This window comes from Gymnoscopelus braueri (assembly GCF_963280865.1).
Source record: "Gymnoscopelus braueri genome assembly, chromosome: 4".
NCBI lineage: Eukaryota > Metazoa > Chordata > Actinopteri > Myctophiformes > Myctophidae > Gymnoscopelus > Gymnoscopelus braueri.
The window spans coordinates 35,433,583-35,461,343 of record NC_137605.1 but is presented as its reverse complement, the minus strand read 5'-3'; the positions used below and the strand labels follow the sequence as shown (position 1 = coordinate 35,461,343).

The following is a 27,761-nucleotide window of genomic DNA, read 5'->3' as shown; positions in this document are numbered from 1 at the left end:
AAGATGCATTGAACAACTGCTGAACACGTACGTGGGGACGGAAAGTAACTTTTTCATGGTTCACCACATGGCCTAGTTGTGGTGCATGTTAAAATTGTTGCCTCTTACCAGTTTCCTTTTCTATTCCAAGCCAAGTATGACACCTGATTCGGATGCTATCAATGACCTGATCAGCTGCAACTACAAAGTTTTACAGAAGAGTGAGTTTGATTCACTCTTTACTCAGCCAAGAGATGGAGTGAGATAACCGAGCATGGAGAATCAGTAGATAGTAAATGGACTGAATCAGATTTGGATGAATGTTCAATGACACTGACAGATCTGTCCATCAACCCTATTATCCAACTCTCTTCTTTCTAAGGGCCATGCACAGATGTTTGGGAGGGCAGGTCTTGTTTCTTGCTCAAACCAGACTACTCAGGAGGGGGAAACAAAATTACCTAGCCCATAAATAGCCTTTGTATTGAATTGGAACAACTGTGTTTTGGCAAGAGAAAAACATTAGAATAATGATGTAGGCATAAACATGTAACTTTTTCCTACTAATTGGGCAGGTTCTCAGGCACTGGTTGGTTCCTATGTGTGTAGGTGCCTTAATCTATCAATCTATAGACCGCCGAAGTCTGACGTCATTTACACATCCTTTGTTTGTCTACCTGGTTTGCAGTTTTCCACCCCCGTTCTGAATCCCATAGACGTATTGAATATCGCGTTAAATAAGAACTGTGTTCCAAAAATAAACACATGACCCCGGCGGGTTGACTCTTATGGATATGAAGCATCAACTGACGGTGAGAAAACGCTAATGTTACTTCCGCCGAATTAGTTACATTTTCGCCAGAAACAGACTGTATCAAATATAAGTGACTGACTATCATAAACGATACAGAACCTCCTCCCTGACAATAACGCCGACACGCGGTGTTTATTTTTGGACCACAATTCTTATATGAGACGATTCTAAGATGACCCAATGTTATTCTCCATAGAGAAATTACTTCCGCAAACCTGGGGATGAACGAGTGACGTCAGGACTTCGGTGCTCTATTCAATCAATATGATGTATCCATCTCTGCAACTTTAAAAAAGTAAATATAATCACATTTTGGTGATTATTTTGATAATGGTATAAAAAGATAAGCAAAAAACATGAAGGGAAGATGAACATCCAAAATATGATTCATGACTCAGTTTACTTCCTCCATGCTCGTACCACGCTCCATAAGAAACCCTGCCAGTAGATCTTGTGCCACCCGTTGATGTCAGAATATGTCACCGGGTGGCAGCAGTAAATTAGGCTGCTACAGTGATACAGAATTATCGGCAAGTAATGTGGACTTTAGATATGTATGACTAATAAATGGTAATACGATTGAAAAATGGCAGTATTCCTTTAATAGATAAAACATGTACACAGTTAACTGATAGAAATAAAGTCTGCTTTTGATTACTGAATTATCTTGACATTTACAAGTTAGGTTATGGGGGTATTAGAGAAGTTCAGAAATGTCTTCAGGTAGCTACAGGCCTTCTGGAGTTGAACACCTTGACTCCATTTTGCATGGAGGACCGAGCATACTTGGTCAGGAGAGCTCCAGTGGTTTGCTTCTCTCCACACAGGTCCCTGGATAACGAAAGATAACACACACTCAGGGGACCACCATAGTTTAAATACTTCTGTAATATACAGTACAGTACAATAGTCAGTCAATCTAATATTTACAAATGACTAAAGTTGTGAGTTTTTTCCACTTTCCACTACTAATCAATACTATCATTAATTGTAATCTCAACAAATTACATTTTTAACAATTATTGATCCTGGATATTTTTTTGTCTTTTAAAAGATTGTGTTACTGTTAAAGGCATACTAGGTAACGTTTTCAACAAAACTAAAGTTAAATTGTATATCTTTTGTGAGTGGCAAAAGTTTCACAACACCCACTCCATGAATTTCACCCCCGGAAGCCTTTTATTTATATATTTTATATTGAACGTGGACTGGGGGGACTTTCCCGGGGAAATGACGTCATCTGGCCGGAAAACGGAGGTGGAAATGCACTGGTTTCCTGTTTGGCCAGGAACTACCGCAACGGTTTCCTGTTTGGCCAGGAACTATCGCGCAAATAACAAAAAGGAACCTCACGCTGATTTTAAGAGAATGTAGGATTAGAAGATCGAAAAAGAACAGAAAAAGAAAGCACAGCTCATGGTAACTAATGCTCCACTGGCTAAGAGAAACGATCCGTAGATAGTATAAAACAATTAAAAGATCGCTTTTTGAAACGCTTCCGGCTTCCGGTGAAAACGAATGGAATTCTGGGTAATCGAGGACACGGAAATTGTATGCAGTGACGGTAGTGACCAGCAGAGGTTGCTAAAAATCGTTAGTTGTGAATTTGCATTGTACAACTTTAAATGTTAGAAAAGTCATTACATACTTATTGCACTTATTTTGGATTAATTTTGCACTTATTGCACTTAATATTATGACTATTATAATGTATTAATGAATGGATACATAGTACAGTACATGTATATTTTCTGTTATTGGCCTCCCAGATCCATTTCTCCATTACAACTCTCATAACTAATGATGTTATTATTCTGGTATGATCAGACTATGATTATTTGACTATTAGTGACACCTACTGTATGTATGGAGTGATGTCCTCTTCTGTCCATTTCTCTCTGAGGGTGAAGAGCTGATTGAAGCGTTCCAGGGTGTCTTCTGGTAGATCCTCCACCTTCAGCAGAGAGATGGTCTGTGGATGACAACTACGATCCACCAGGGCTACGCTCTGGAAAACATACACAGAAATCACCCATGTGCTCAACATGGTATTTTGTTAATCTGAACTAAAGCCTGGGGAAGTCGGTTAACACCTGATGTCGTAACTTGTAATTCTCATATTCATTGAAAGTTATATAAATATTGATATAAATGACATAGCTGTATACCCCACCAAACTCTCTTCTTCTACAATAACATTATTGTCTCCGCCAGGCCGAAAGGCATGGCGAGAGAGTATGTTTTGCACCCTGTCCGTCCGTCCGTCCGTCCGTCCGTCTGTCTGCAGCTAATCTCTGGCACCGTTGGCTTGATCGCAGCGAAACTGTGCGCACACACTCCCTGGATGCCAATTCAGAACCTCTGCCCCAACATTTTCACATGGGCCTGTTATAGCGCCACCAGGAGGCTGATTTGTGCAAAACCCTTTTTTTAATATTACTCCTACAGATTGTATCCAAACGTCATACAAATCGGTACACAGTATCTCTATAGTCATGTGATCAACACGAATCTGTCCGATTTCCCAGATTCCATCCTCATTGGCTAAGGTTGGCCTCCAAAGTTTGCAGGATTGGTCCGTTTTGAACAAAATGCCTCAAATCATCATGAACAAAGCTTGCAATTTCCGTGAAATTTCACACGCACATTCCCACTAGGCCGAGGAAGAAATGCCACTTAAAATGTTTCAAATCTGCCTCATGGTGGCGCTATAACAGGCCGATTCGTGTTTTTACCAATAACTGCACCGATTTGTGTAAAACTTTGTTTGCACACTCTCTAGAGGCCAAGGAAAAACCTTTGCCCTGCATTTTTCACATTTGCCTTTTATAGCGCCACCTGGAGGCCGTCTAAAGTAAAATACATTTGTTGATATTAAGCCTTCAGATTTTATCCAAATTTCACGCAAATCGGTACACATGATCTCTATAGTCATGTGATCAAGACGGATCTCTTTGATTTCTCATATTCCATCCTGATTGGCTAAGATTGACATCTAAACTTTGCAGGAGTGGCCCGTTTTGAACAAAATGCCGCAAATCATGAACCCAGCGTCCGATTGCGGTGAAACTTTGCACACACATTCGCACTTCGTTGAGGAACAAATGCCACATTTTTAACATTGCCCTATTATAGCGCCACCAGGGGGCAGATTTTTGCAACACTTTTCTTTTTTATATTACTCCAACACATTTTGTAGATATTATCTCTGTAGTCAAGTGATCAAGATGGTTCCGTCCGATTTTTCCTATCCCATCCTGATTGGCGAATTCCGAACATTGCTAGCCCACAACAACCTACCTGACCTGGCGGAGACCTGTGCTCCGAGGAGCACTTTTTCTAGTTGTATAATGTGTTGTACAAGACACCAGTGTTCGGTAAGTTACTTAAATGTTGTAATTAGTTACAGTTACTAGCCTCAAAGTAACTGCAATACTGAGTTTCAGCATTATAAAAGTAATTAGTTACTAGAGAAAGTAACTTTTGTGCTACTTTTTCTTTGCTTTCTTTGGTAAACAACGGTTTTATATGGGCAGTTATACACTGATCTCATATATATATATATATATATATATATATATATATATATATATATATATATATATATATATATATATATATATATATATATATATATATATATATATATATATATATGTTCTCTAGGGAATCCAAATGACAGAGATATGTTGACACGATGGATAACTGTAATCCATGTGCGTGTGGCTGTGCAAGCGTGTATGTGTTTTTCTTGTTTTCCCAAGGATGCCTCTGATTGGCTTTCCCTCATTGTACCCTACTTTAATCAATCATTACTCAAAACCTTATAATCCTCTGAAAGCTATTTTTCACAAAGTAATGAGTAGGTAATTGTAAATGCGTTATGTGGAAAAGTAATTGGATACACAACTAGTTAGTTACCACAAAACATAGAGGAGTTACAGTGTTACTATATAATGTGCTACTCCTAACACTGTGAGACACTAACCTTGAGCTGGTCCAATCTTGTGTCCATGCCTTCTGGGACACTCTGCTGCCAAACCTCTTGAAACTCCTTGAGGTTGAACTTGACAGCATTCTGTAGCAGCAGTAGGGCCATGGCTCGACACACTTTATCCTCATCCAATGCATAAAGCACTACATCTGTATGTAGGATGGTGTGAAGGGTGGGAAGAGGAGATGCAAGCAGAAATAAATATGTATTGGCTGTCAATCAGAAACACCACTACAGATTGTGTAGACTGTAGAGTCAATATATTAATGAAGAATAAATGTATGTCGTAGACATTGGATAGCATAAAACACCTCAAGCACCTAGCCTGCCTGCCATTTTTCCTAACCTGGAACCTACCCGGCTAAATCAACCCATAAGTTACCGTATTAAAGTCATACTGTGCAATATTCATTTTACCAGTCTCTTTGGCGACACCTCTCGTAGCTCCATTCATGTCATTACAGCATTTGTCTATACAGAAGGTTCGCTCATAAAGAAATGCTGCCACTGCCATCCTAAATGCTTTCCTAGAACTGAGGATATTTTGGAACACAAGTTGTAAAAATTTGTATTTATTAATGTTAAAACACATAAATAAATGTATTGTGCTTCACTTGAGATGTATGCAGTATCTGACACAAAAAAGGTCATTTCACATTTTCCCTCCTGGGGAAAAATCTTTTGAAAGTATTTGACACATCTTGAACCGAGGTGTATATGTTACAGGACGATTGAATAACCAGGACGATTGAAGAAGGAGCGCTTGTTTTCAGGCAATTCTGTAAAACCAACGCTAGAGGGCAATGCAAGCCAGACTAGAGGGAGGGTGTGTGTGTGTGTGTGTGTGTGTGTGTGTGTGTGTGTGTGTGTGTGTGTGTGTGTGTGTGTGTGTGTGTGTGTGTGTGTGTGTGTGTGTTGTGTTTGTGCGCACGCGCACACGCATGCACACACATGCGCGCGCATGCACGCGCCCGCACACACACGCATTGTTTTAGTTTCTCCCTGAGACACACACACACACACACACACACACACACACACACACACACACGCACACACACACACAGTGATCCATGAAAAGAACTATTCTGTCCCTATCGGTTTACAACTCGGACGGCGCTGTGTCGACTATCAGAGCATCGGCCGGTCAGCGCGGGCACTCGCGCCTCCTCGGCCTCAAGCTCTGCTGAGTCGGCGCGCCTCCGTCATGGACAATAACTATTATCACGTGCGTGTGAACGCGTGTTCAGCGTTCCCCTAGCGTAGCTTCCTGGTTGCTAAGTGGGGGGGAATGGGAACAACAACACAGACAGGTCCGTGTCGCAGCAAAGCCCCGCCTCGCCCCGAAGCCCCGTGCCTAAAAACGAGCGCTCTGTCTTCAATCGTCCTGGTTATTCAATCGTCCTGTGACATATACACTTAATTTGGGGTCCAATATTTTTATTGCATTATTATTGAATTAATGTTAATGTTCATTTCTCAAGGTACAATAATATTCATATTAAATCTACAGCTGCAAGTTTTTCATACAGCCTGTTTCTTCACCTCGATAGGACAGACACAAACGTTGTCACTGATATCCTCGTCCTATTGGCTAAACGCCAGTCAATATCTGTGACATGTCCAGCCCTAGCTTACTGTTTTACAGGAATCACATGATATGAAGAATCAAATATGATGATTTCTGACTGTGTCATGGGGTCTTTAATGATTCATTGTAATTGTGTCAGAATTTGTCTTACCATTTTCTGTGTAGCGTTTCCCATAGCAGTTCAAGCTGTGTTCAATCATTTCCCTTTCAGTGAAATGGAGAGAGGGAACGGACATTATTAATGGAACCCTTACTCATGGTCAAGTCTCAAATGTCTCCTTCATGTTAGACTTATCTAGCCGTGACTACTCATTTTAATAGCCAGTGCAACCTCAATATTAATACAATTTTTAGCTGCATATCTCTTTAGGCTACTGCCCATTGCTTAAGTCATTATATAACTAGTCTCGCGTAGCCAGACTACTATTCCATAATCTCCGAATGCTACATAGAGTCTGGCCACACAAGACTATTATATAACCAACAACTTATTTTTAAACAACAACAAGTTTAGAGCATTTTACGTTTGATTATGACTGACAAAAGCTGACTGATACTACTGCTGCTTTTAGTGTCTCTCTGTATGGTCATTTTAAATGTCTAAACTGTAAACTTACTTAGGCTCCAGTGGTCCTAATTCCTCTAGACATGTTTTCAGATTAACCTTGCTGAAGGACCATGACTCAGAATCCACCAACTCAGTCACATGACCTAGCAGCTTCACCTCATAGTCAAACTCCAACATACGCCAGTAGCCTGGAAAAGGGAGAGCAAACAGAGAGAGAGAGTGTGAGAAAGAGACAGAAGATGACAGACAGAGAGAAAGTAGAAATATTGTATGATTGGTCATATTGACACAGCGGTCAATATGCTCTTACGTCAGGGAAACCCCACCCCGACATGGTGTTCACAATTAGCCTGGTTCCAGACAAATCTGCCATTGCAAAAAAATAATTGCCCTTGGCAGATTAGGTCTGGCCCCTCTCAATAGAGATTTTATTCCTCTCCCTCCGAAGTTGTGAGGGACCAATCAGAGCCCAGTATACAGATATGGGGGTGGGTTTATCACCAGAGGCATTTTTTTTATTTGCCCCTCGGAAATGCAAGTTCCACACAGAGATTCCAGACTAATATCTGCGCAGTGATATTAGTCTGGCCATGCCAGGCTAGTTCACAATTCCAGCAGATGTTAAATACATTCAATCTTTACATGTTTTTGTACCTTGTGAAACCCGTTTGTGAATTCCATCTACGCAATTATTAAATGAGTGAAATAGCCCAGCATACCATCTATCTGACAGGCATGGATGGTCTGAAGGTGGGTCTTGATCTCCTCCTCACTAGCCTGGATCGTCTCCAACAGATCCATCATAGTGTACTGGAAACAGGAGAACATGGAGAGAACCATTTACCACAACAATTGCTTTCACCATTCAGTATTTAAAACACAAGAGGCCTCCATTTGAGGATGATAAGCAATCATTAACTAATCTGCAGTGCAACTGATGGATTGGCAAGTTTGACACACAGAAGTGATACTGGTACAGATGCAAATAGGTTGTCAGAATGAAAAGAGCCAACCCAACACAAGAACATTGGCTTATATTGCATTTTGTTTTCCGACTGTGTGAGCCCTATTCAGTCTGAATTCTACATTTTTGGCAAAGAGGTTTGGAGTAGAGGGGAAAAAGAGCAGACCAAGTACAGAGTGAAAGGTCAGGTTTTCTAAGTATTGACAGTTTAAGTGCTTAAATGTCTGAAAATACAAATGAACATGAATCCAACATACACTGATGATGACAAACAAGTCTATGAAGCCATCTATGAAATCTATGAAAAAGTTTAACCTGCAACACAATTCTACAGAATATGTAGTGGGGGTCCCTGCTTCATCTCTCTCTCAGCTAAGGGGACCTTGGCCTGAAAAAAATTTGATGACCCCTGTGCTATTAGGTGTACCAAAAAATCCTGAAGGGGGCGTCAACAAGTGTCTTTTGGTAGCGGGGGCCATTTTGGGAGGATTGGAGCTGAGGGTTGAGGGTACATAAACAGCTTGTAAACAGTGACCCGACCGTGTTTGTTTTTTAAACTCACAGTCACAATGGTGAGGACTTGCTCAGTTCATAAGTGCCATAGCAGGTCGGGTCGAGGTAATGTGGTAGATAAAGCAGTACAATTTGTCGGCTTTCCAGCATAGAGGCAACATCACAGAGCTCAAATAGATGTAGTATGGCTTGGATCTCAGCTGTACGACGCATAGAATTAACGTTCAACAACCTGCCCAAGTACAGCCGTGTTTGTTCACTTCACTTTCTCAAAGGTATTTTTTTGTTTACCAAAAATATGAAACTGCTATTTTGTCTTTGCTAACTGAAAGTAACTAGGTAATGTAACTAGGATGGTCCAGATTGTTAGTGACTTTTTTTTCCTCTCTAACGCACTGACAGGCGCGCTGCTCTGCTCATAGACCGAACGTTCCACTACCGTGCGAGGTCTCCAACTTTAATAAAAATAAACAAAGCTATTTTGCTACTCACCGAAACTTTCAACAACACAAAACTGCCTTTGTTTCGGTGAATAGTGAAATAGTTTTGTTTATTTTTTTATTAAAGTTGGAGACCTCACACGGTAGTAGCAGCGCGCCTGTCAGAGCGTTAGAGAGATAAAAAAGTCACTAACACTCTGGACCACCCTAGGCTGTCCTAGTCTAGTTACATTACCTAGTTACTTTTAGTTAGCAGAGACAAAATAGCAGTTTCATGTTTTTGGTAAAAATGTACCTTTGAGAAAATGACGTGAACAAACACGGCTGTACTTGGGTAGGTTGTTGAACGTTAAATCTTTGTGTGGTACAGCTGAGTTCCAAGCCATACTACGTCTCTTGAACAGTGGTGGAAAGTAACTACGTACATTTACTCAAGTACTGTACTTGAGATTTTTTTTTAGGTATTCGTGCTTTACTTGAGTATTTCCAATTTCCAATACTTTTACTTCTACTCCAATATATCTCAGAGGCAAATATTGTACTTTTACTGCACTATTTGAAAACTTTAGTTACTAGTTACTTTTCAGATATAAATTATTATATTATGAAACATACATTAACCACTTCAGCCTCGGCTATTTGAAAATAGCCGATCTGCAAGTTCACAACGCGTCGCATCAAAACGCGTTGTGAGCTTGTAGATCTGCTATTTTCAAATATGTTAGTACTTTTACTTTTGGTACTTTAAGTATATTTTGATGCCAATACTTTTGTACTTTTACTCAAGTAAATTTAGAATCCTGGACTTTTACTTGTAACAGAGTATTTCTACATTGCAGTATTGATACTTTTACTTAAGTAAAACATTTGAGTACTTTTTCCACCACTGCTCTTACATACATTACATACATTGTTAGTCTCACACTGTATTCAATCTTGAAGAGGAGAGCTGCGACATGTGAACAGCTTTCTCATACACCAGCCACACATGTGCAGTGTGCACTGATCACTATGTATTCGGCAAAGAAGTTAATGTTTACAAACACAAACCACCGTCACTCTCTAGTCTCTATGTACAGTCTGACCCCCAAAGGGCTGGAGCGTCGAAAAGGGGGGCGTGGCTAACTTTTGGTGACGCGACGTTGGTACACCTAATAGACCCACATCTGATCTGGGTCGGCAGTAGAATTCTCATTTACCCTGTGTTCAGTGTTCTCCTCCTCCTGCCCCGCTAAACCAGGTCCTTCATAAGGATTCTCCATCAGAAGTCTCTTCAATTTCTTCAGTTTAGGTCGCTGCTTCCGCAGTTCCCAGTAATTGTTACAGAATCCCCAGATCTACAGTAGAAGAGGATAAAGTTAGTGTATATAATATAATGTGTGTAATCATCATCGTATCATCATCCTATAATTCTACAAAGCTCTGTCTGTGCGTCCCCAAAATCTCTTCTGCCCGGTTATCCTCAGTGGCTGTAGCAATTGATCTGCATTTGCACACAGCCATAGACCATTACCATGTGCACGGAACACCAAAGCCCGTTTTTCGCTTTCCCCAAATGTCAGCTGTTTATTAGCGTTTTTGTGTTCGCTGGCTCCCGGGTTGCCACATCCGTGAAACAAGCGGACCATCCGTGACGCACTTTGGGTGCTCATATCCCCCGACGACGGGTATGGTCTAGTGCGATTAGGCGATCATGTAATAATTGTGACAGGCCTATGTATGTGTGTGTGTGTGTGTGTGTGTGTGTGTGTGTGTGTGTGTGTGTGTGTGTGTGTGTGTGTGTGTGTGTGTGTGTGTGTGCACGTGCGTGCGCACACGTGCGTGCGTGTGCATGTGTGGTTACCTGTGTGTGCAACAGATGAGAGCTGTCCTGACTGTTAGTTAGTTGGTCTGGTGTCTTGCATTCTGGTAGAAGCAGCAGCAGGTTGGATGTGTCGGCTATCTTCAGATCATAGGTCTTGTCCCCAGTACACAGTACAGCACGCTCATCCTTATCCCCTCGAATAGTTAGACTGATTAAGAAGCAATAAGAACAGTATTAGTATCATCAACGTTATAGTTAGCCATTATGCTAGTACGAATACTTGTACTAGACAGGATGAAATAGTAGGCAACCTTTATAAATGGCGTAAAATCTTCAGTGTATCCATTTACCTCATGTACATTTATTTTTGAATGTACAAATGTAAGATCATGATCAGAAGTGGATAAATTGCAAAAATGTTTTACTTAAGTAAAAGTATCAATACTGCACAGTAGAAATACTCTGTTACAGGTAAAAGTCCACAATTCAAAATGTACTTGAGTAAAAGTACAAAATGTACTTAAAGTACCAAAAGATAAGTACTCATTATGCAGATGTCCCATATCACAAGTTTTCAAATGTATAAAATGTATACTAAAAGTAACTAACTCAAGTTTTCAAATAATTGTAGTGGAGTAAAAGTACAATATTTGCCTCTGAGATGTAAAAAAAATGGAAATACTCCAGTCAAGTAAAAAGATACCTCAAAATTGTACTTAAGTACAGTACTTAAATGTACTTAGTTACTTTACACCACTGATTTTGAATGTACGTATAGATCATGATCTATTTTAACAGTGAATGTTACCTGTCTCCAGCTTCAATGAGTTTGCACAGAGTGTCATCCAGCTCCATGAGACAGTAGTCACCAGAGGAGACATTGTCCCCAAAGGAGAGACAGTGGATCGTATTGTTCAGATCCTCCTCTTCGAGCTTGGCGATCTGCAGGGTGGCCTGAACCTCCTCTAAACTTCTCATTATTTTAGCCGACATCGAAGTCTAATCAATCAATACAATCAATAGAATAGATAAATAGATCAATAGATTTATTGATCAATACAACTTTATGCAGTGTGAGATTTGGCTGTTGACAAGTTTTGTTTTGAGCAAATGAATACAGAAGCAAATATACTACCCGCGTCGCAGTCAAATTATCCCCGGGTTCTAGGTTGTTAACGGAAGTGACCAGTGTTGCCATATTCTGTGAGAGAAACAAGCAACCAGGCAGGTCTAGGAAAACAAGCCCAAAATGTTTATCTTGGGGGGAAAAGGGAAAGAAAATGGATAATTTGGGAATATTCTAACAACGCAAATGTTGTACCCTGGCACAAATGTTTTTAGATGGGGGGGGGGGGGGGGTACAAATACATATTCATTTGGGGGTCCTTGACATGAAAATGTTTGAGAACCAATGGTTTAACAACATTAGGAAACAAGCCTAAATAAGCAACGGAAAAAACGCAACCCCCTGTTTCGCAGCTACAAATATTTACAGAAAAACAAGCCCAAAGTAGCTTATAATAAGCGGACATGGCAACACTGTTACCGGGTAGCAGAACATGTACTTTGTTGCCAAAATGAATAGCCTTTGGGCATTTTTTCAAAGTCAATTTTGGAAATGTACAATGTTCATAGTTTTGTATGAAAGTAAATATACATTGGAAAAGTTTGTTTAAGCAGCAGAGACAGAAACAAGAAAAGAGGAGGGGGGGGAGGGACCATTCAGGAACAGAGTTTTGTTCAGGACGTGTTTCCACCCGGAGGAGGAGCACCAGCACAACACACAGCCAGCGTTGCCATGTCGGCTACTCGGCTTATTTTAAGTGACTTTTGGGCTTCTTTTTAGTTGCGGGTTGCAGTTTTTGGGCAAATTTCTAAAGTGTACTTGCTTATTTATAGGCCTTTTTCCATTTTTTTGGTAATTATTATTTAAACCAGTGATTCTCAAATAGCCGATGCATATATTAAAGTGCTCATTTCTTTTGGGCTTGTTTTCCTAGACCTGGTTGCTTATTTCTCTCACAAAAGTTGGCAACCCTGCACACAGCATCTGTCACATTTGTTGGGGTCAAAGAGGAAGGATGTCTTCATAGCTCCTCACAATGTCCAGTTTCTCCAGATCTGCCCAGGTGATATTATACATTTTACATTGTACATCACACAGTAATAATGGTGGCTGTCCTGTCGTTGTTGAAGGTGTGCTTCATTCATGCGAACTCTCTCCACGTTATGTCACTTATAATGTGGTTAGCATTGATTGCTAACGAGTGATAGCCTGTCATTCAGGCTCAATTTTCATCTGGTTTGGATGGAGCCAGTGGTGGAAAAATAACTCAAATGTCTTACTTAAGAAAAAGCATCAATACTGCAATGTAGAAATACTCTGTTACAAGTATAAGTCCGGAATTCAAATACAAAATGCACTTGAGTAAAAAGTATTGGTGTCAAAATTGACTTATAGTACCAAAAGTAGAAAGTACATTATGCATTTCAAGTTTTCAAATGTATAAACACTTTATACATCTACAAGCTCATCTACAAGCTCACAATGTGAGCTTGTAGATGAGCTTGTAGATCTGCTATTTTCAAATGGCCGAAAAGTATATAGGGCTGAAGTGGTTAATGTATGTTTTGTAATATTAATCTAATTCTACAAAGTAACTAACTAAAGTTTTCAAATAAATGTAGTGGAGTAAAAGTATTGGAAATTGGAAATACTCAAGTAAAGTACAAATACCTCAAAATTGTACTTAAGTACAGTACTTTACTACTTAAGTAAATGTACTCCGTTACTTTCCACCACTGGCTGGAGCCAGGCTAAAAGGGTGACCTCATGGTTGTAACTAACAGCATATTTGTTATTTTGTATTATTGGATCAAGACTATCGTAGATGTATTTTATCGATTCTGACATTTTGTCAGACTCAATAAAAAAATCTATGATAGTCTTGATCCAAGGCTGGTACAGCTGCAATATTGGTGAGTTTAATCGCTGTTTAATACAATCGTCGGATAGGACTTTGCTGTTTCCTGAATGGGCTGTCAGTGGAGCTTGATGCAGCAGATAGCATCTAAGTTGCTTGCGGCTAGGTCAGAACACACACACACACACACACACACACTACACAAAACCACACTCCACACTCCACGACCGGCGTCAGGCTCACACTACATAGTCTGTGTGTCGTGTATGTGTGTATTTGTGACCGAAGATGTTCATAATATTGTCATTTTCTATTTATTGTTTAACTTGGTTGTCTTTCTTTCCCTTCAGCAATGGGCGACTTTTGCCCGTTCGTGGTTCCTGATTGATGCCAGTATGCAGCCACCGGGGAAGATAGCTGCTATGTGTTCTGTCAGGCTACAAGGGAAACACAAACCCATCTACCATGCACTGAGTGAGTTACACGCACACGCACGCACACGCACACACACACACACACACACACACACACACACACACACACACACACACACACACACACACACACACACACACACACACACACACACACACACACACACACACACACAGAGGATGGGACATTTTCACAGCTCTAATCCTGTCTCCAATATGGAGCATGATCTTGATCCCAGGCAACTGTATCAGCCGAATCATTTAAGCTTACCTTACCACACAACATCCACACGGTGGCAGTAGAGGATCAGCATAAACTTCATGCATTTGACCGCTGCTCTCTGAATGAATGAGAGTAGTACTGTCTGAATGTACGGATTATTTGATGGATTGGTGTGTACCGTATTTTAATTTTCTTTTAACTGCCTTTCTCCTGTCTTTCGTGGTTTGTGTGTGTGTTGTGAGGGTACTTTTCATGGCTTATATGAACACATTTTGTGCTCCGGTGGCGCAGTGGTTAAGTGCCTGCCCACCATCGCAGAGGTTGTGGGTTCGAATCCACCGCGGTGCATCCGGCTTTGTCGATTGTCTAAACAAACACAATTGGCAATTGTTTGGAGGAGGGAAGTCAGGCGGGGAGGGTGATATTTGTTTGTCACTGCACGTACTCCTACGGGCTGGGGTGGAGTCTGTCGGCGGGGAGTGTTAGGCGGGAGGACGTCACGTAGGATGAAGGCTCTACGTCCTGGCAGGGTGAGCCCTGGCAGAATTCAATGCGTTAACGCGTCCATGGCAGTCAAAGAGTTAAAAGCTGACTTTTGACCATTGTCAAGGCCATTCTATTTTATTGTTATTTCGGGGGCTTTTCTGAGCCTTTATTTGATCAGATACAGTGGAGAGAGACAGGAAACAGAGAGAGTAGGGGAGTGACATGCAGCAAATCGTCTGGCCGTCCGGTAATCGAACCGGGGACTCACTGACTGTCGGGCATTACAGTCCATGTGGTATGCGCCCTAACCACTTAGCTATTCTTGAAGTCTACGTCAATCCAAGGAGGAACTTTAAATGGAAGGGGCAGGAGGTTGTCATCGTAGACCGCCATATTATTAATTAATTCATCTTGATTTAATCAGGCTAACTTGCTTTTAATATGGCCTCTTATGTTTTCTTTTTGTAGCGTCAAACCAGCCTAAATAAAAAACGCCAACTTAGGTGGACTTTAAAATAAGGCTGACTATTGTAAGTAACACATTATTAGTCAACATGGGTGTTATCTTGAAGTCCACCTACTGGAAGTTGAGATATGCCCACCACATTAAAGAAGCACTTGACTTAATCTATTATCAACCTTATCTAATATCTTCATACAATTAGTCCTCACTAAGGCTAAGTTTTAGATGGCACAATGTCCGTTTACACACTCTGCATGTCATTGGTGGGCTATGGACAGTTCAGACACCTGCCTACCAATGACATCATCAATGGGGATTCCAAGATAAAAAAGAATCTTCCTGGAAAGTTAGCATGCTGAAGCCATTATTAATATTCTTGCATTAATACGAAAAAGAAAAAGGTATTTCAAACCTTTTTTTGTGATATTACCAAATCTGCGTACAAGGATTTCACTGGTAGCCAGGTTTGTAAACTGTCCACAGCCCTCCTCTGAGAAACGGCAAGAAATTTATTGGGACCAATTATATGAAGATAGGTTGAAAATGTGTGAAGTCGTCCTTAACCCATTAAGACCTGAGATACGATTCTACAAATGTCTTCTAAATCCTAACAGTTTTCTAAAAAACGTATGTTTCTATATCAGTGGTGCTCAAACATTTTCATGTCAAGGACCCCCAAAATGATATGCATTTGGCCACGGAACCATCTCAAAATATTTTGTTCCAGACCCACAGAAGCAAAGATTTGAGTTATATATATTCAAAGATTTGCACACATTTTCACGATTTTCCAAAAATAGCAGATCTAGTGCCGCGCTACGAACTTGTATATCTGCTATTTTTGAATAGCCAATGTGTAAAATAATCGTTTACTTTAGGTGGTTACACAGATGCGTTCCCGGTTTTAATGGGTTAAAGCTAAGCTCCGTCCCCTGGATTCCTGACGGGCCGTCGCCCCCCCCCCCCCCCCCCCCCCCTGGACCTCATGTGGGTGCCTTACAGTACGCCGTGGCCCCTACGTCCTCCTCATGTCCATGCCTGGTTACTTACCATGTTGTCACCTCTTCCCCATGCAGGTGACTGTGGTGACCACGTGGTGGTGATGAACACCAGACACATTGCCTTCTCTGGGAACAAGTGGGAGCAGAAGGTTTACTCATCACACACTGGGTAAATAATACAAACATTTTTCAATGGATTAATCATATTCCCAAACGAACTGCCCTGCAGTTTCATCTAATTTGTAGACTTGTCTCGTGCCCAAAATGTACATGAATAAATATATATGATATTTTAATGAGTGTATTAAGATCATACTCTCTAAAGAGGCTTTACTACACAATCAGAGGCTTGTTAGATTCTGCTTTGTGCTTTTCCTATGCTCACAGTTTTCTTTTTTTTAATAATTGTAATTATTTTATTTTATTGTTTTTTAATTTAAGGAGGTGTGCACAATTTAACGTTTTGCTGGTACTATGTGGGATAACAGATCGGCTCTGCACTGATTTATGACCTGCAGCCTTGGTGCCCACAAGTAGCACTGTATTTTACTCCTTTTTAACCTTTTTTCCCAACTAACTTCTGCAATGACCACGGCCCATAGCTATGAGGCCGATTTCATTGGCTAGCACTGCCTGTGAAAGCCGCAGACAGTGATTTTTTTTTAAATAGTCTATTTGACAGTGGAAGAAAGAAGGGGGAGGCAGTTTCCCGACTCTTCTGCCCTCACATCTGTGTTATGAGAAATAGTTTCTGATAACATCTTAGGCAAGAAATAGGCCATGCAGTAGCCTAATATTGTTGAAACATAATCGGTAGCAGAAATGTGTTTCGTATCAAAATGTCTAGATGCGGTCGTTGTTGACTCAATGTCGATGTAGTCTTATTTAGCCTACTTTCATTGTCATTGTACAATTATTACTGTTCTACTGTGTATCTATAGATTTCAAGAATACTTTCAAATTCAACTCAAGGCTCGTTGAGTCAAGAGCACGGCCATCGCACTGCTTGGTGCGGGCAGTCGCTCAGGCGCACCTCATTTGGCTCAAGCCCACTTCTGTCGGTGCACCTGCCTTGTTTCAAGTGATGTAGAAAGTCATTAGAAGCCAAATGTTATCATCAACCATTGTTGTTGTCTCTTTGTTGTCGGCGGTCATGGTCCTCCGGCTTTGTATTTGCGTTTAGCTCTACCCCTCATTTGTGTCTGGGTCGTGACCATGTGGGATAGTCCCGGAGGCTGGAAAAAAATAAAAAAATATGTTTTGTTCTGGTTAGCTAAAATACAGGCTGTCATTCATAATATATTGACATATATATCACATTTCTTTAACGGCTTTTATGAATTGTCTTCCATAGAAAAATACTAGCAAATGAATAAAAGTTCATACACCATATAATTACATTCATGGACTGGGCTTTGGGACCCATTTCCCAAGACCACAAAGTACTTTAGTGGATATCTAAATAACAGATTGTAGAAGTCCAGTATTGGGGGACTTTTGTGTGTATTCTGATGGTCATTCTTGTACATTACAGGGGCACAGTATGTTAGTTGCTCTTGTTTGTTCATCACAGTGTATTGTAATGCACATTTCCAGTTTTATCAAAAGTAATTGAGCTGTTCTTACATGTTTATTGAAAAATGTGAGTTTTCTCATATTTAAACACATGGGATAAATGCTAAAATACCATGTTTATCTTGTGTCATGTAAAAGATACTAAGGGTAAGCATTTGTTTTTCTTTTCTTAAGGTATCCAGGTGGATTCAAACAAGTCACAGCTACCCAGCTCCACCTTAAAGATCCGAAAGCTGTACGTATTTATCAAGGCTTGTGTGTTCTCTTACTACTGGTGCACTCCATATGACTCTTCCACAGACTATAAGGGTTTATTTTCTCCTAGGAATGATTAAACTGACATCCATAGAGATTATTTACATATTGAACATGACACCACTGTACAGAGGAGATGTTTTAATCGTTTGACACTCATCCCTCCGTCCATACATTCTACTGTATCCTTGCATATTAATGTTAAGCTTACAGAAATGGGATCAAACAACAGTGGGCAGGAGGAGGAGGTGTCTGAATAGCACTATGAGGATGCCGGCTGAAAGATAATTCTTGGGGGTTTGGTTGCATATTTATGGTTCTGTGGAAGGACTTTATTTTGTTACGGGAAGAGTGGAGCTTGGCTTGGCAGCTCTCTGAACACACATAGTTGTATTCAGCGCTTCAGTCATTTGGTCTTACTTGACAAATAACTGACAACTTATTCTCATGTTTCTATATTTAGAAACAAAGAAAGAAGCACGCAACTAATATTTGTCCATTTAGTTCCACTCATGGTTCAAATACAAGTGTTGATAATATAGCCACAAAATATAACTAAACCATGTGTCCTAAAATGGCTTAGACAACATTCCATTCAAGAAAGACTAGAGGCAACACCAACACAAGGAGCTCGAAAGGAGGTTGTACATGCACATCACATAAATTATGCCTCTTGTAAACACTCGCAAAAGGGGGTAAATGCTCACATGGTGCTTTGCAAGCAATGTAACATGTTGATTTTACATTGAAGCCATCAAAGCTGCAGCATCACTTGGAGGTAACCCATAGGCAAGAAAAAACGAGTGGAATCCTTCTAAGCTAGTCTCAAATCTTTCAACGGTCAAGTCAACAGACAATCAGCTAAATATGGTGAGCTAGCTTTCAAAGCCTCTAGTCAATTTGCATGGAAGGCTTATAAAAAAAAAGAAAAGATGTGCCTGAGAAATATTGAAGACCCCTGCTATAAAGATGTAGCCCGTGCCCATCACTTCTCATGTGGAGGACCAGCACTAGTAGAGTAAAGAAGGTGATATCGGTCATTGCATGTATTCCTACGGGCTGGGGCGGCACCTGTCAGCAGGGAGTGTTGGGCGGGAGGAGTAGGATGAAGGCCCTAAGTCCTCCTGGTGGGGGCTCCTCACTGGCAGGTGAGTTTGTAGGATACAACAGCAGTGACAACACACATGTGTGTGGGGAGGAATTAATTGGCATAACGACTAAATTGCGGAGAGAAAGGGAGTAGAAAATGATTGGCTGCTCTAAATTATAGAAAGAAAAAGAAGGGGAAAAAAAGAAATAATAAGATCCATATATTATTTCATGAGATTTTTCCACATTATGTTTTTCAGGCGAGCCTCAAACCACAGGCTCGTGGCCTGATGGTGGGTTGGTTTCCATGTGGGTTGAAAAGAAACGATAGGGAAATTAAATTGGACATATATTAGCCGTTTGTCTGCAATGCATCTGTCCAAAATGTCTGTCCAGCTGCTTGGTCCAAGCTGAATTCATGATTAACCAGTTTATTAAGTCACTTAATCACAAAAACCTGGTGATGCCAAAAAGTGTACTTCGTTTTACCCATTGGTGACCGTTTTGGGCATTCGAAAAGGCATAATCATTTAGGGTAAACCAAATTTCCAGACGGGATGAAAATGATTTCTGATGGACATTGGCCACATTCTCCAAGCGGGGAGAAAGACCCTCAGGTCTATTCTAACTAACCTTGTAAAATGTGCTTATCCCAAACAGATTGTGAAGTTGGCAATTTATGGAATGCTACCTAGGAACCTGCACAGACGCACAATGATGCAACGCCTGCTCCTCCTTCCTGATGACGTGAGTCCTATTCTTTCTTTCTTTCTTGTCAGTAACCCAGGATTTTCCAGATGGTTTCTGGAAATCTAAGAGATCGAAGAGAAATGGAACATATACAGTAGCTCTTTTCTTCAGATTCCAGTACTAAAGTTCTAATGACACCTGTGCATTCTATGTTATCCTGGTGTCCGATGCCAGCGTTAATACTGGTACATGACTTTTAATTACAAGTGGAAATAGACGTATTATGAATCCTGCAGAATGATGCGCATAGTCTCATCCGGCAGTACAGCAAGAAAAGTGTATGTCCTCTTCATTCAATGTCAATCTAACCATGAATATTTATGAGATTTTGGTGTTTCTTGATTACTATTCATGTTTTTCACTCTTGCCTGTTTTCTACTTCAGCTTGTAAGCCCGCCTGCTAGACATGAATATTAATATCGGTACACTGTGGATTCTCATGAGTATACTCCTGTGTATCAGGTGTAGCGATTACCCCCCCGCCTGCTCCTCTGCCTCCATCCGTCCCCCTGCCTCAACAACACTCCTCTTCCTCCTCATTTATTCTCTCTCCCATTTGTTCTTTTAAGATAAAACTTTGATCCCTGGGGTGAAATTTTGGACAACTATTGCATTCACCTCTTCCCCTCCTTCCTCTTTCTCCCTTCTTCCCTCTGTCTCCACTTGTTCGTTCTTTCTCCTCCTGCACTCTCTCCTCTTATTCCTCGTTGTCCTGTTCTACCTTTTCCAACTTTACCACTGTCCTTTCCCCTCTCCTCATCTCCCAGGTCATTCCAGAAGATATCCTGGCTAACCTGACGGAGCAGCTGCCTCAACCCAGAAAAGTACCCAGGAAGCTGAATGAATACACACAAGAGGAGTTGGACGCTTTCCCCATGCTGTGGACACCGTATGTGGAGACACACACACACACACACACACACACACACACACACACACACACACACACACACACACACACACACACACACACACACACACACACACACACACACACACACACACACACACACACACACACATCACGTGTGTGTTCTATTGCTCTCTAGATGTCCTCTATAAAAAGCCCAGCTTGTAATGCACTGCTGTCAGCTACAAGGTGACACAAAACATAAATCTTCCTGACACAGAATGATGGATGAAAACACTCACATATGCATTACTATGTGAGGATATCCCATTGACTTAATTCCCTAAAACCTCTTCCTAACCCCAACCACTTAATGCCTGTCTGTACTGTGACTCAATGTCTTAACTTGAGAAGGCTACCTATTATTTGAAGTAAGAACAAACTTTAGCAGACTTCCACTCATATTTTTAAGCCTCTTTCAAACTCTCTAAAGCAGCAATATGGAATGTGAAAATGGGGAATATGTAGAAATAGGGGGGAGTGGAATCCACAATGAAGTAAGATATGCACATCAGAGTACATGTACACTACAGTATCTGTAGTAAATACAAAACCGATTTACATCAAATACCCTTATCTATGTACATTAGTGCAAGTAACCGTGTGAGCTAAAACAAGCATGGTTATTTACAGCTGCATGCACTGTATTTTTTTTTTTCTTTTGCATGGTGGTGGCAGAGTGATCTCCATGTGTTTGGGTGGGTTTCCTCTTGGTACTACCATTTCCTCCCACACCAAAATAAATACTCCTGCTATTGCCCTTGATCAAGGTGCTGGCATTTCAACTGGAGTTGGTCCCCAGGCGCTGCACTGTGACTGCTCACTGCTTCTAAGTAGTTAGAATGGGTCAAATGCAGAGGACAAGTTTCCGCAAGGGGATACTTATGTACAAAATATATACAACATCATTGTTGTTGTGTGAAAATATACAGTACATGCATGTACGCATACAGTACTTGCAGTATATACATGGTGCGGATTCAAAGACTATGGCAGAGTGCCTCTAATGAGCATTGCAAAGATGTCTTTGTTCACACAGCACAGCACAATTTTGTTAATCGTGAGCCAAATCTGATGGGTTTTCCACATTCAACCAACAGTGTAAAGAGAACATAGTCACCTGTTAGAAGTCAGGGCTACTATCCCTGTGCCAATCCACTGCATGGTACTCTTGTTTTGATCTATCCAGGCATGTGGTGTTGTTCCACTTTTTTTACCATACCACTCCCCCACTTTTTGTGATGCAGTTGGCACATACACACAGCGTCCCCTGGGGTTTAATTTACATATCACAGAAAATCACGCCATGACTGACCAGTCATGGCCAGTCGTTTAATGTGATGCCCCCAGCAACAAATCAGTCAGAGCGGTGTTAACAGCTGTTTAAACAAAATCAAACCTGTTTGATCTTCTCACGAGTCCTTGGGGCGGGCTATCGTGTCCAGCCAATGAGCTCTCACTTCTCACAGAAGAACAGTCAAACCCACATTTCCCCCGACTCAACAAAAATGGTCTGTTCCAGGCTTTAAAACACACAAAAACCTTATTTTGAAGTGCTACGCATTGCTACCAAAACGAGGAGCATGCAGCTCAAAAGATGTTGGAATTGTGGTGAAGATTAGATAGCTAGTTGCCCAATTTAAGCACTTTCACCATGGTGTCCCTATTTTGGGCATGTAATTTTTCTAAATGGATCTACTCTCACAACGCTTTGAGATGCGACACGCGAGCTTGTAGAACAGCTATTTTCACCACATATGTAAAGAATAAAATGGGGCTCAAATTAAGTGGTTAAGACGTCCTTAGGCGAGAAAGAGCAGCAAGACAGTGTAGTCCTTACATTCATACATTAAATTGTATAATATGTACCAGGCATTACTGAAGATCAGAGGCTTCTGTGAAACCCTTTATAAATTGGTCCCATTTGATGCCATCAAGCATTTTTTGTCTGAGACTTACGTGTTGGTGGAAAAAGGTAGATGGTGCTATTATATAGCACCTTTATTCCAAGCGCTTTAATATCTGCATTACAGTACATTCACTCTCCAACGGCAGATGAAAACATGCAAGGCACAAGCCTGCTCATCTGCAGCAGTTAGGGGTTTGGTGTCTTGCTCAAGGACTCTTTGACTCTAACCCAGGGGTAGCCAGGATCGAAATGGGAACCTTCCAATTCCCAAGCAGCCACTCTACCTCCTGAGTCACTGCCGCCCGTTCCCATAGGACTCATTTATTTCCATTTCCCCTGGTTCTGCTCTAATTGACACTCAGGTACTGTAGTCAGGTTATGTATAGATCAATTACAGTTTTGAAAATATTCTTTCAAACTTTGGGGAGATACAGTTTCTCGTTGGGATGCTGACATGGCAACAAGAGATCAGATTCATAATCAGATTCATGGATTTTCTGAGCGGTATTTTCTGGTTGGAGATTAGACTGACATTCGGTGTGACCTGTGGTTTGCTGGCATAATAATGTAGTCTTTTCTCATTTCTCTGGTCTTGCCTGTATGAGACATCATTCTGACAGGTTACCCGGCAGAAACTCTCAAGTTTCCTATCACTCGGCAGAGTCGGCACTAGTCTTAAAGGGCAGAGCTGGAAATTGTCTCTCTAGGCTTTTGAGATTTCTATTTGCTTCCAGTGGATCAAAGATGAGGAAACGTGTAGGCACTTCAGCATGCACTAAGTTAGCCATATAGCTATGAATAGAGTATAACTATGAACTGGATGTTCGACTGCTTATTTTATTCATTTATTTTATATTGATATGTTTGTTTTAATCACTTTGTGACTGTCATTGTCTGAAAGGTGCTCTATCCTATATTAGAATTGGCTAATGGGAGGGCGGGTGGACCTCTGACGTCATTCTGACTCAGCCATAAACAAACCTTACATTTTTAAGTCAAAATGGCTCTGTGCATGACTTTAGTTCCTTTTCCAGAACCCGTTTAATTTTCCGGGTTACTTTCCCATTAATCTCTCAAGAACAGATTCTGCTCTGCGTTGGAATCTGTCGTGAAGGTTCGTCATAACGTGTACACACTGGGCTACAAGTGGGCGTGCCTTCAGATCAGGAAGCAGGCCGCGCTTTACCCAATCAAATGTTGTGGGCGGGATTTACGTGTCCGCCGATCCTTCCCCACTCGAAACCAACCAAAACTAATTTAACAATAGCGTCCGCGGATCACATTTTAACTTGCTCTTTCATCATAGAAACAAGTGGGCTTATAACCAAAACGATCCATGTTCTCTGGGAGAAGTGGTGTTAGTGTTCCGTGTAGAAATATTGTTAGTGGGAATGAAAACATAGTCGCACCACCGGAAGTGAAACGCTGAAGGCAGACCAAAACCCCGGTTTCCTTGCGCACGGGTGCTACGTCGTCATTGTCCCAGAGCCAAGTGAGATAGTACAAACAGCAGAGGGCGCTGTTCTTCCTTCTCATTTGGTTCTGGGTTCCCAGATTGCTTTCCCGTAGCTTCTTTTGATTGGTTCAGCAGCAGATTTGAACCAGAAACACATAATAAGGTGTCATGTGTTTTCAGTATCTGTCGGGTGGAAACGTCATGTCCAAAACTGTAACTTTTTAGAATTCAAATTCTAAAATAGCAAAACTAGCAGTTCTACTAGCTCTTGTAGGATCTGCTACTTTTGATGCTTTTGTGTGACGCTGTAGTATGATCAAGTAGGGCATTAATTTGCAAAAAAATATATATACTTAAGGGTATGTGCAAAGAATTGGTTTAGTCTAATTAGTATCCGTTTCTTCAAAGGATAACTTTTACTTATCTGGGTTTTAGTGATAAATAAAGCCTGTCCTTCTGGTATTCTCAGCAGCATACATTTATTAAACTTATCGCTGTATGCTGTTTGTCCCAAGACTATTATACTGCAAGTAGCCTATCCATCTTTTATTCCGAAAGCACCAGATGTTATATTACTGACTGCATTAAATACTGGTAGTGAATTTTGGCAATTAAACTCTTTATTCTGTCCTCCATATACTGAAATGGAAACTGAGCATCAAGTCAGAATAGTGTAGTGGACGTTTGTTTCCTGGTTAGAAATTAAGCATAACAAGACATGACACAGTCATGTATACCAGCATGCTTTATTTTTTCTGTGTGTGTGGCTTGTTTTCATAGACCGGGTTCTCTCGCAGAATCTGGCAACACTGCTAGTGCCTCCCCATTGGCTTAGACCTGGTTTCTTATTTCTCTCGCAGAATCTGGCAACACTGCTAGTGGCTCCCCATTGGCTTAAAGGACAGCCAATGATCGAAAACATGTCGAGAATATGTCGAGTATGACTAGTGCTGAGCATAGATATAGAAACCTAGATACCTCATTGGCCTGACTGGTATCTCAATACAAGGCTCTTCCGCAGGGCTCTTTCACTACTGACCAATCACATCGCGTTGACTACTGGCCAATCACAGCGCGTCTAACTGACTAGTTGCTGCGCGAGAGAAAAGACCCGCCCCACCTGCCTCTGATTGGCCTACCGAACACCCTGCTGAAGCGGAAGGAAGTGATAGGCTAGCCCTGCGGAACAAGGAAGCGCGTCCGAGATACGAACGCTTCAGAGCCGAAGGAGGCGTCTACCTTTATATGTCTATGGTGCTGAGCATAGACATATAAAGGTAGACGCCTCCTCTGGCTCTGAAGCGTCGGCATCTCGGACGCACTTCCGCTTCCTCTATGCTTCTGGGGGGCAGCTGGAAATTTCCGTGTGCGTCACAGAAGGGGGCGTTCAGTAGGCCAATCAGACGCAGGTGGGGGCGGGACAACTAGATTCTGACAAGTCCTGGAAAAGACGCGCTGTGGTTGGCCAGTAGTCAACACGCTGTGATTGGCCAGTGCCCGTTCCCCCCGGAAATATGGTGGCCACCATACCAAGCATGTCGCTCCAATGAACTGCAGAGGCCAATGAGGTATCTAGGTTTCTATATCTGTGGTGCTGAGTCTCTTTGTAGACCTGCATTGCATGCTGGTAAAAAAAGAGGGAGAAAACACATATTGGTGAGGTGCTGGCCAGGGCTCAATCATAACATTATAAAAAGAGTTGTTGCACACATTTATTAGATCAGAAATCATTTGATTTAATTAAGCATAAAATGACTGCCGTACATCTCGACTGAATAATAACATTCCTTACAGTACTTTGAGATTATTAAATCCATTTAAAAAACGGCAACAACAACACACGGTTCCTACTTGTTCATACCTTACTTTAAAGTGTATGTAAGGTTAACATATCTGGCTACTGTTCATTCATAACCCCAAAGTATTGTGTGTGCATGTGTACGTCTGTATCCATACATATGTGTGTGTATTTATTATTTCATTGCTGTCAGAGAGTGTATGGCGATTGAATGAGCTGTTGCTTTTGTTTTACTAGTCCAATCTTCTGAGCCAATCAATGTCTCGCTTTGTGGTCATCAAAGTCAACCCAATTCAGGTTCTTTATTAAATATGTGGGCCCTGGCTTAGTTGATATTCACTAAGAGTATTTATTTTAGCATGACTTCATCACACATATTTGTGTGTTGGAGCGTCAAAGGCGATTCAATAGTTGCCCTTTATTAAATACATAATTAATATTCTCTTAGGAAACACTGGGCAAGCAGAGGAAATAGGGCGTCGTCAAAGGCGATTCAATAGTTGCCCTTTATTAAATACATAATTAATATTCTCTTAGGAAACACTGGGCAAGCAGAGGAAATAGATTGTTATTGGAAATGCACACTACTCACACATGCACAACAAGAGCGACAGCACACACACACATTCAGAGGTATGCACTCTCAACAGACCCACACCATACAAATACAAGTACACACAAATTACCAATATTACAATTGTGTCTTTGCTACAACAGTTGATAACAAAGACATTATTAGTGTGTGCGTGTGTGTGTGTGTGTGTGTGTGTGTGTGTGTGTGTGTGTGTGTGTGTGTGTGTAAAATGGGAAAAAGTATCTGTTTTTTCTTTTTAAAGATAACATCTGTCTGGTTTCGCTTTCGTTGCATTTTCAATCTCCATTTTCCTAGCTCCTTCCTAATGTGTTGTTTTTCCTCTGCTTTCTTCTCAGACCTGAAGACTACAAGATGAAGTGAAATCATTACCAGATCAGAGACAGTTTGGCCAGGTTGTGATACTGTATATTGATGCCACTTTCCTCTCTAGAGCTGTCTTTTGCTTCAGATCTGGGTTTCCAGAAGCATTGTACTAAACATTAATACATTTTTATGTACGTTTTTGCTAAGTTATTGTAAAGTAATGCTTATCTAAACGGAGAGAGATCGTTAGATACCACAAGTACCAAAGTATAATTTTAGTTTGTCACATTTCTTCACTGAAGAATAAATAAATTATGCTTACTGTAAGCTGCCCTGCTATAATCTTCCTTCTGTTTACTGTACTGTAGTTGACACTGTACATTTAGACAGATGCTTTGAGGAGAACCAACACAGTGCTTTTGAAGATATTTTTTCTACTGTCTATACAGTATGTAAAATGTCTGTTGTGAAAATAAATAATCATTGTTGTTGTTTTTTCAGTTATACCTGTGTATTACATTATTAAAATACATGGTCAGAAATACGCTAGGGCCACAGTGTTGGTAGCTGTTCCACAAAGTACAGTGTTGTTAATTCACCCTCAAAGGCAGTGATGTAGTTGTGTCTGGGACTGGAGAGGTGTGTATACTCCAATCAACTTAAAGTGATCATTTACTCAAACATGAGAACTTCTCAACTGGTTTCTTATGAGTACTAGACCAGTAATTTGTGCGAAGTCATTTGACTCCTGCTGCAGTTAATGTTTGCTTCATCATGGTCCCACACTGAAGGGGCAGTAGGATTTTTATTTGTATTATTTTACTTAAAGGACCACTTTTTCAACCTATTGCATATTTAATTATAGGCCTATTCTATTTTTATTTTTTTTAACACTGAATCAAATGTTTTATGGTCATGATTAA

General features: G+C 40.9%; 2 protein-coding genes across 2 annotated transcripts; one reads left to right on the top strand and one right to left on the bottom strand.

The window, feature by feature from the left end:
- Positions 1-1,387: 1,387 nt before the first annotated feature.
- On the bottom strand, positions 1,388-11,821 carry dscc1 (DNA replication and sister chromatid cohesion 1). Its single transcript, XM_080426494.1, has 9 exons — positions 11,476-11,821; positions 10,707-10,875; positions 10,063-10,200; positions 7,666-7,756; positions 6,996-7,134; positions 6,530-6,582; positions 4,782-4,936; positions 2,653-2,801; positions 1,388-1,624 (listed from the first exon to the last, which is right to left on the bottom strand). The coding sequence occupies exons 1-9, from the start codon at positions 11,658-11,660 to the stop codon at positions 1,513-1,515; spliced, it is 1,191 nt and encodes a 396-aa protein (XP_080282620.1). The 5' UTR covers positions 11,661-11,821; the 3' UTR covers positions 1,388-1,512.
- An 816-nt stretch (positions 11,822-12,637) lies between these two features.
- mrpl13 (mitochondrial ribosomal protein L13) lies at positions 12,638-27,342 on the top strand. The gene is made up of 7 exons (XM_080427101.1): positions 12,638-12,796; positions 13,942-14,065; positions 16,274-16,367; positions 17,948-18,008; positions 19,778-19,864; positions 20,635-20,756; positions 26,871-27,342. Exons 1-7 carry the CDS (start codon positions 12,770-12,772, stop codon positions 26,893-26,895), a joined length of 540 nt encoding a protein of 179 aa, XP_080283227.1. The 5' UTR covers positions 12,638-12,769; the 3' UTR covers positions 26,896-27,342.
- The last annotated feature ends 419 nt before the right edge of the window (positions 27,343-27,761 follow it).

Excerpts from the sequence above, each read along its gene's own strand:
- dscc1 (XM_080426494.1), bottom strand. The coding sequence starts at position 11,660 with ATGTCGGCTAAAATAATGAGAAGTTTAGAGGAGGTTCAGGCCACCCTG. Across the intron at positions 10,876-11,475 it reads CTCATTGAAGCTGGAGACAG|TCTAACTATTCGAGGGGATA; the intron begins GTAACATTCACT and ends CTTCTTAATCAG. Across the intron at positions 6,583-6,995 it reads TTAGGACCACTGGAGCCTAA|GGAAATGATTGAACACAGCT; the intron begins GTAAGTTTACAG and ends TTTCACTGAAAG.
- mrpl13 (XM_080427101.1), top strand. The coding sequence starts at position 12,770 with ATGTCCAGTTTCTCCAGATCTGCCCAG. Across the intron at positions 14,066-16,273 it reads ACCCATCTACCATGCACTGA|GTGACTGTGGTGACCACGTG; the intron begins GTGAGTTACACG and ends TTCCCCATGCAG. Across the intron at positions 19,865-20,634 it reads TGCTCCTCCTTCCTGATGAC|GTCATTCCAGAAGATATCCT; the intron begins GTGAGTCCTATT and ends CTCATCTCCCAG.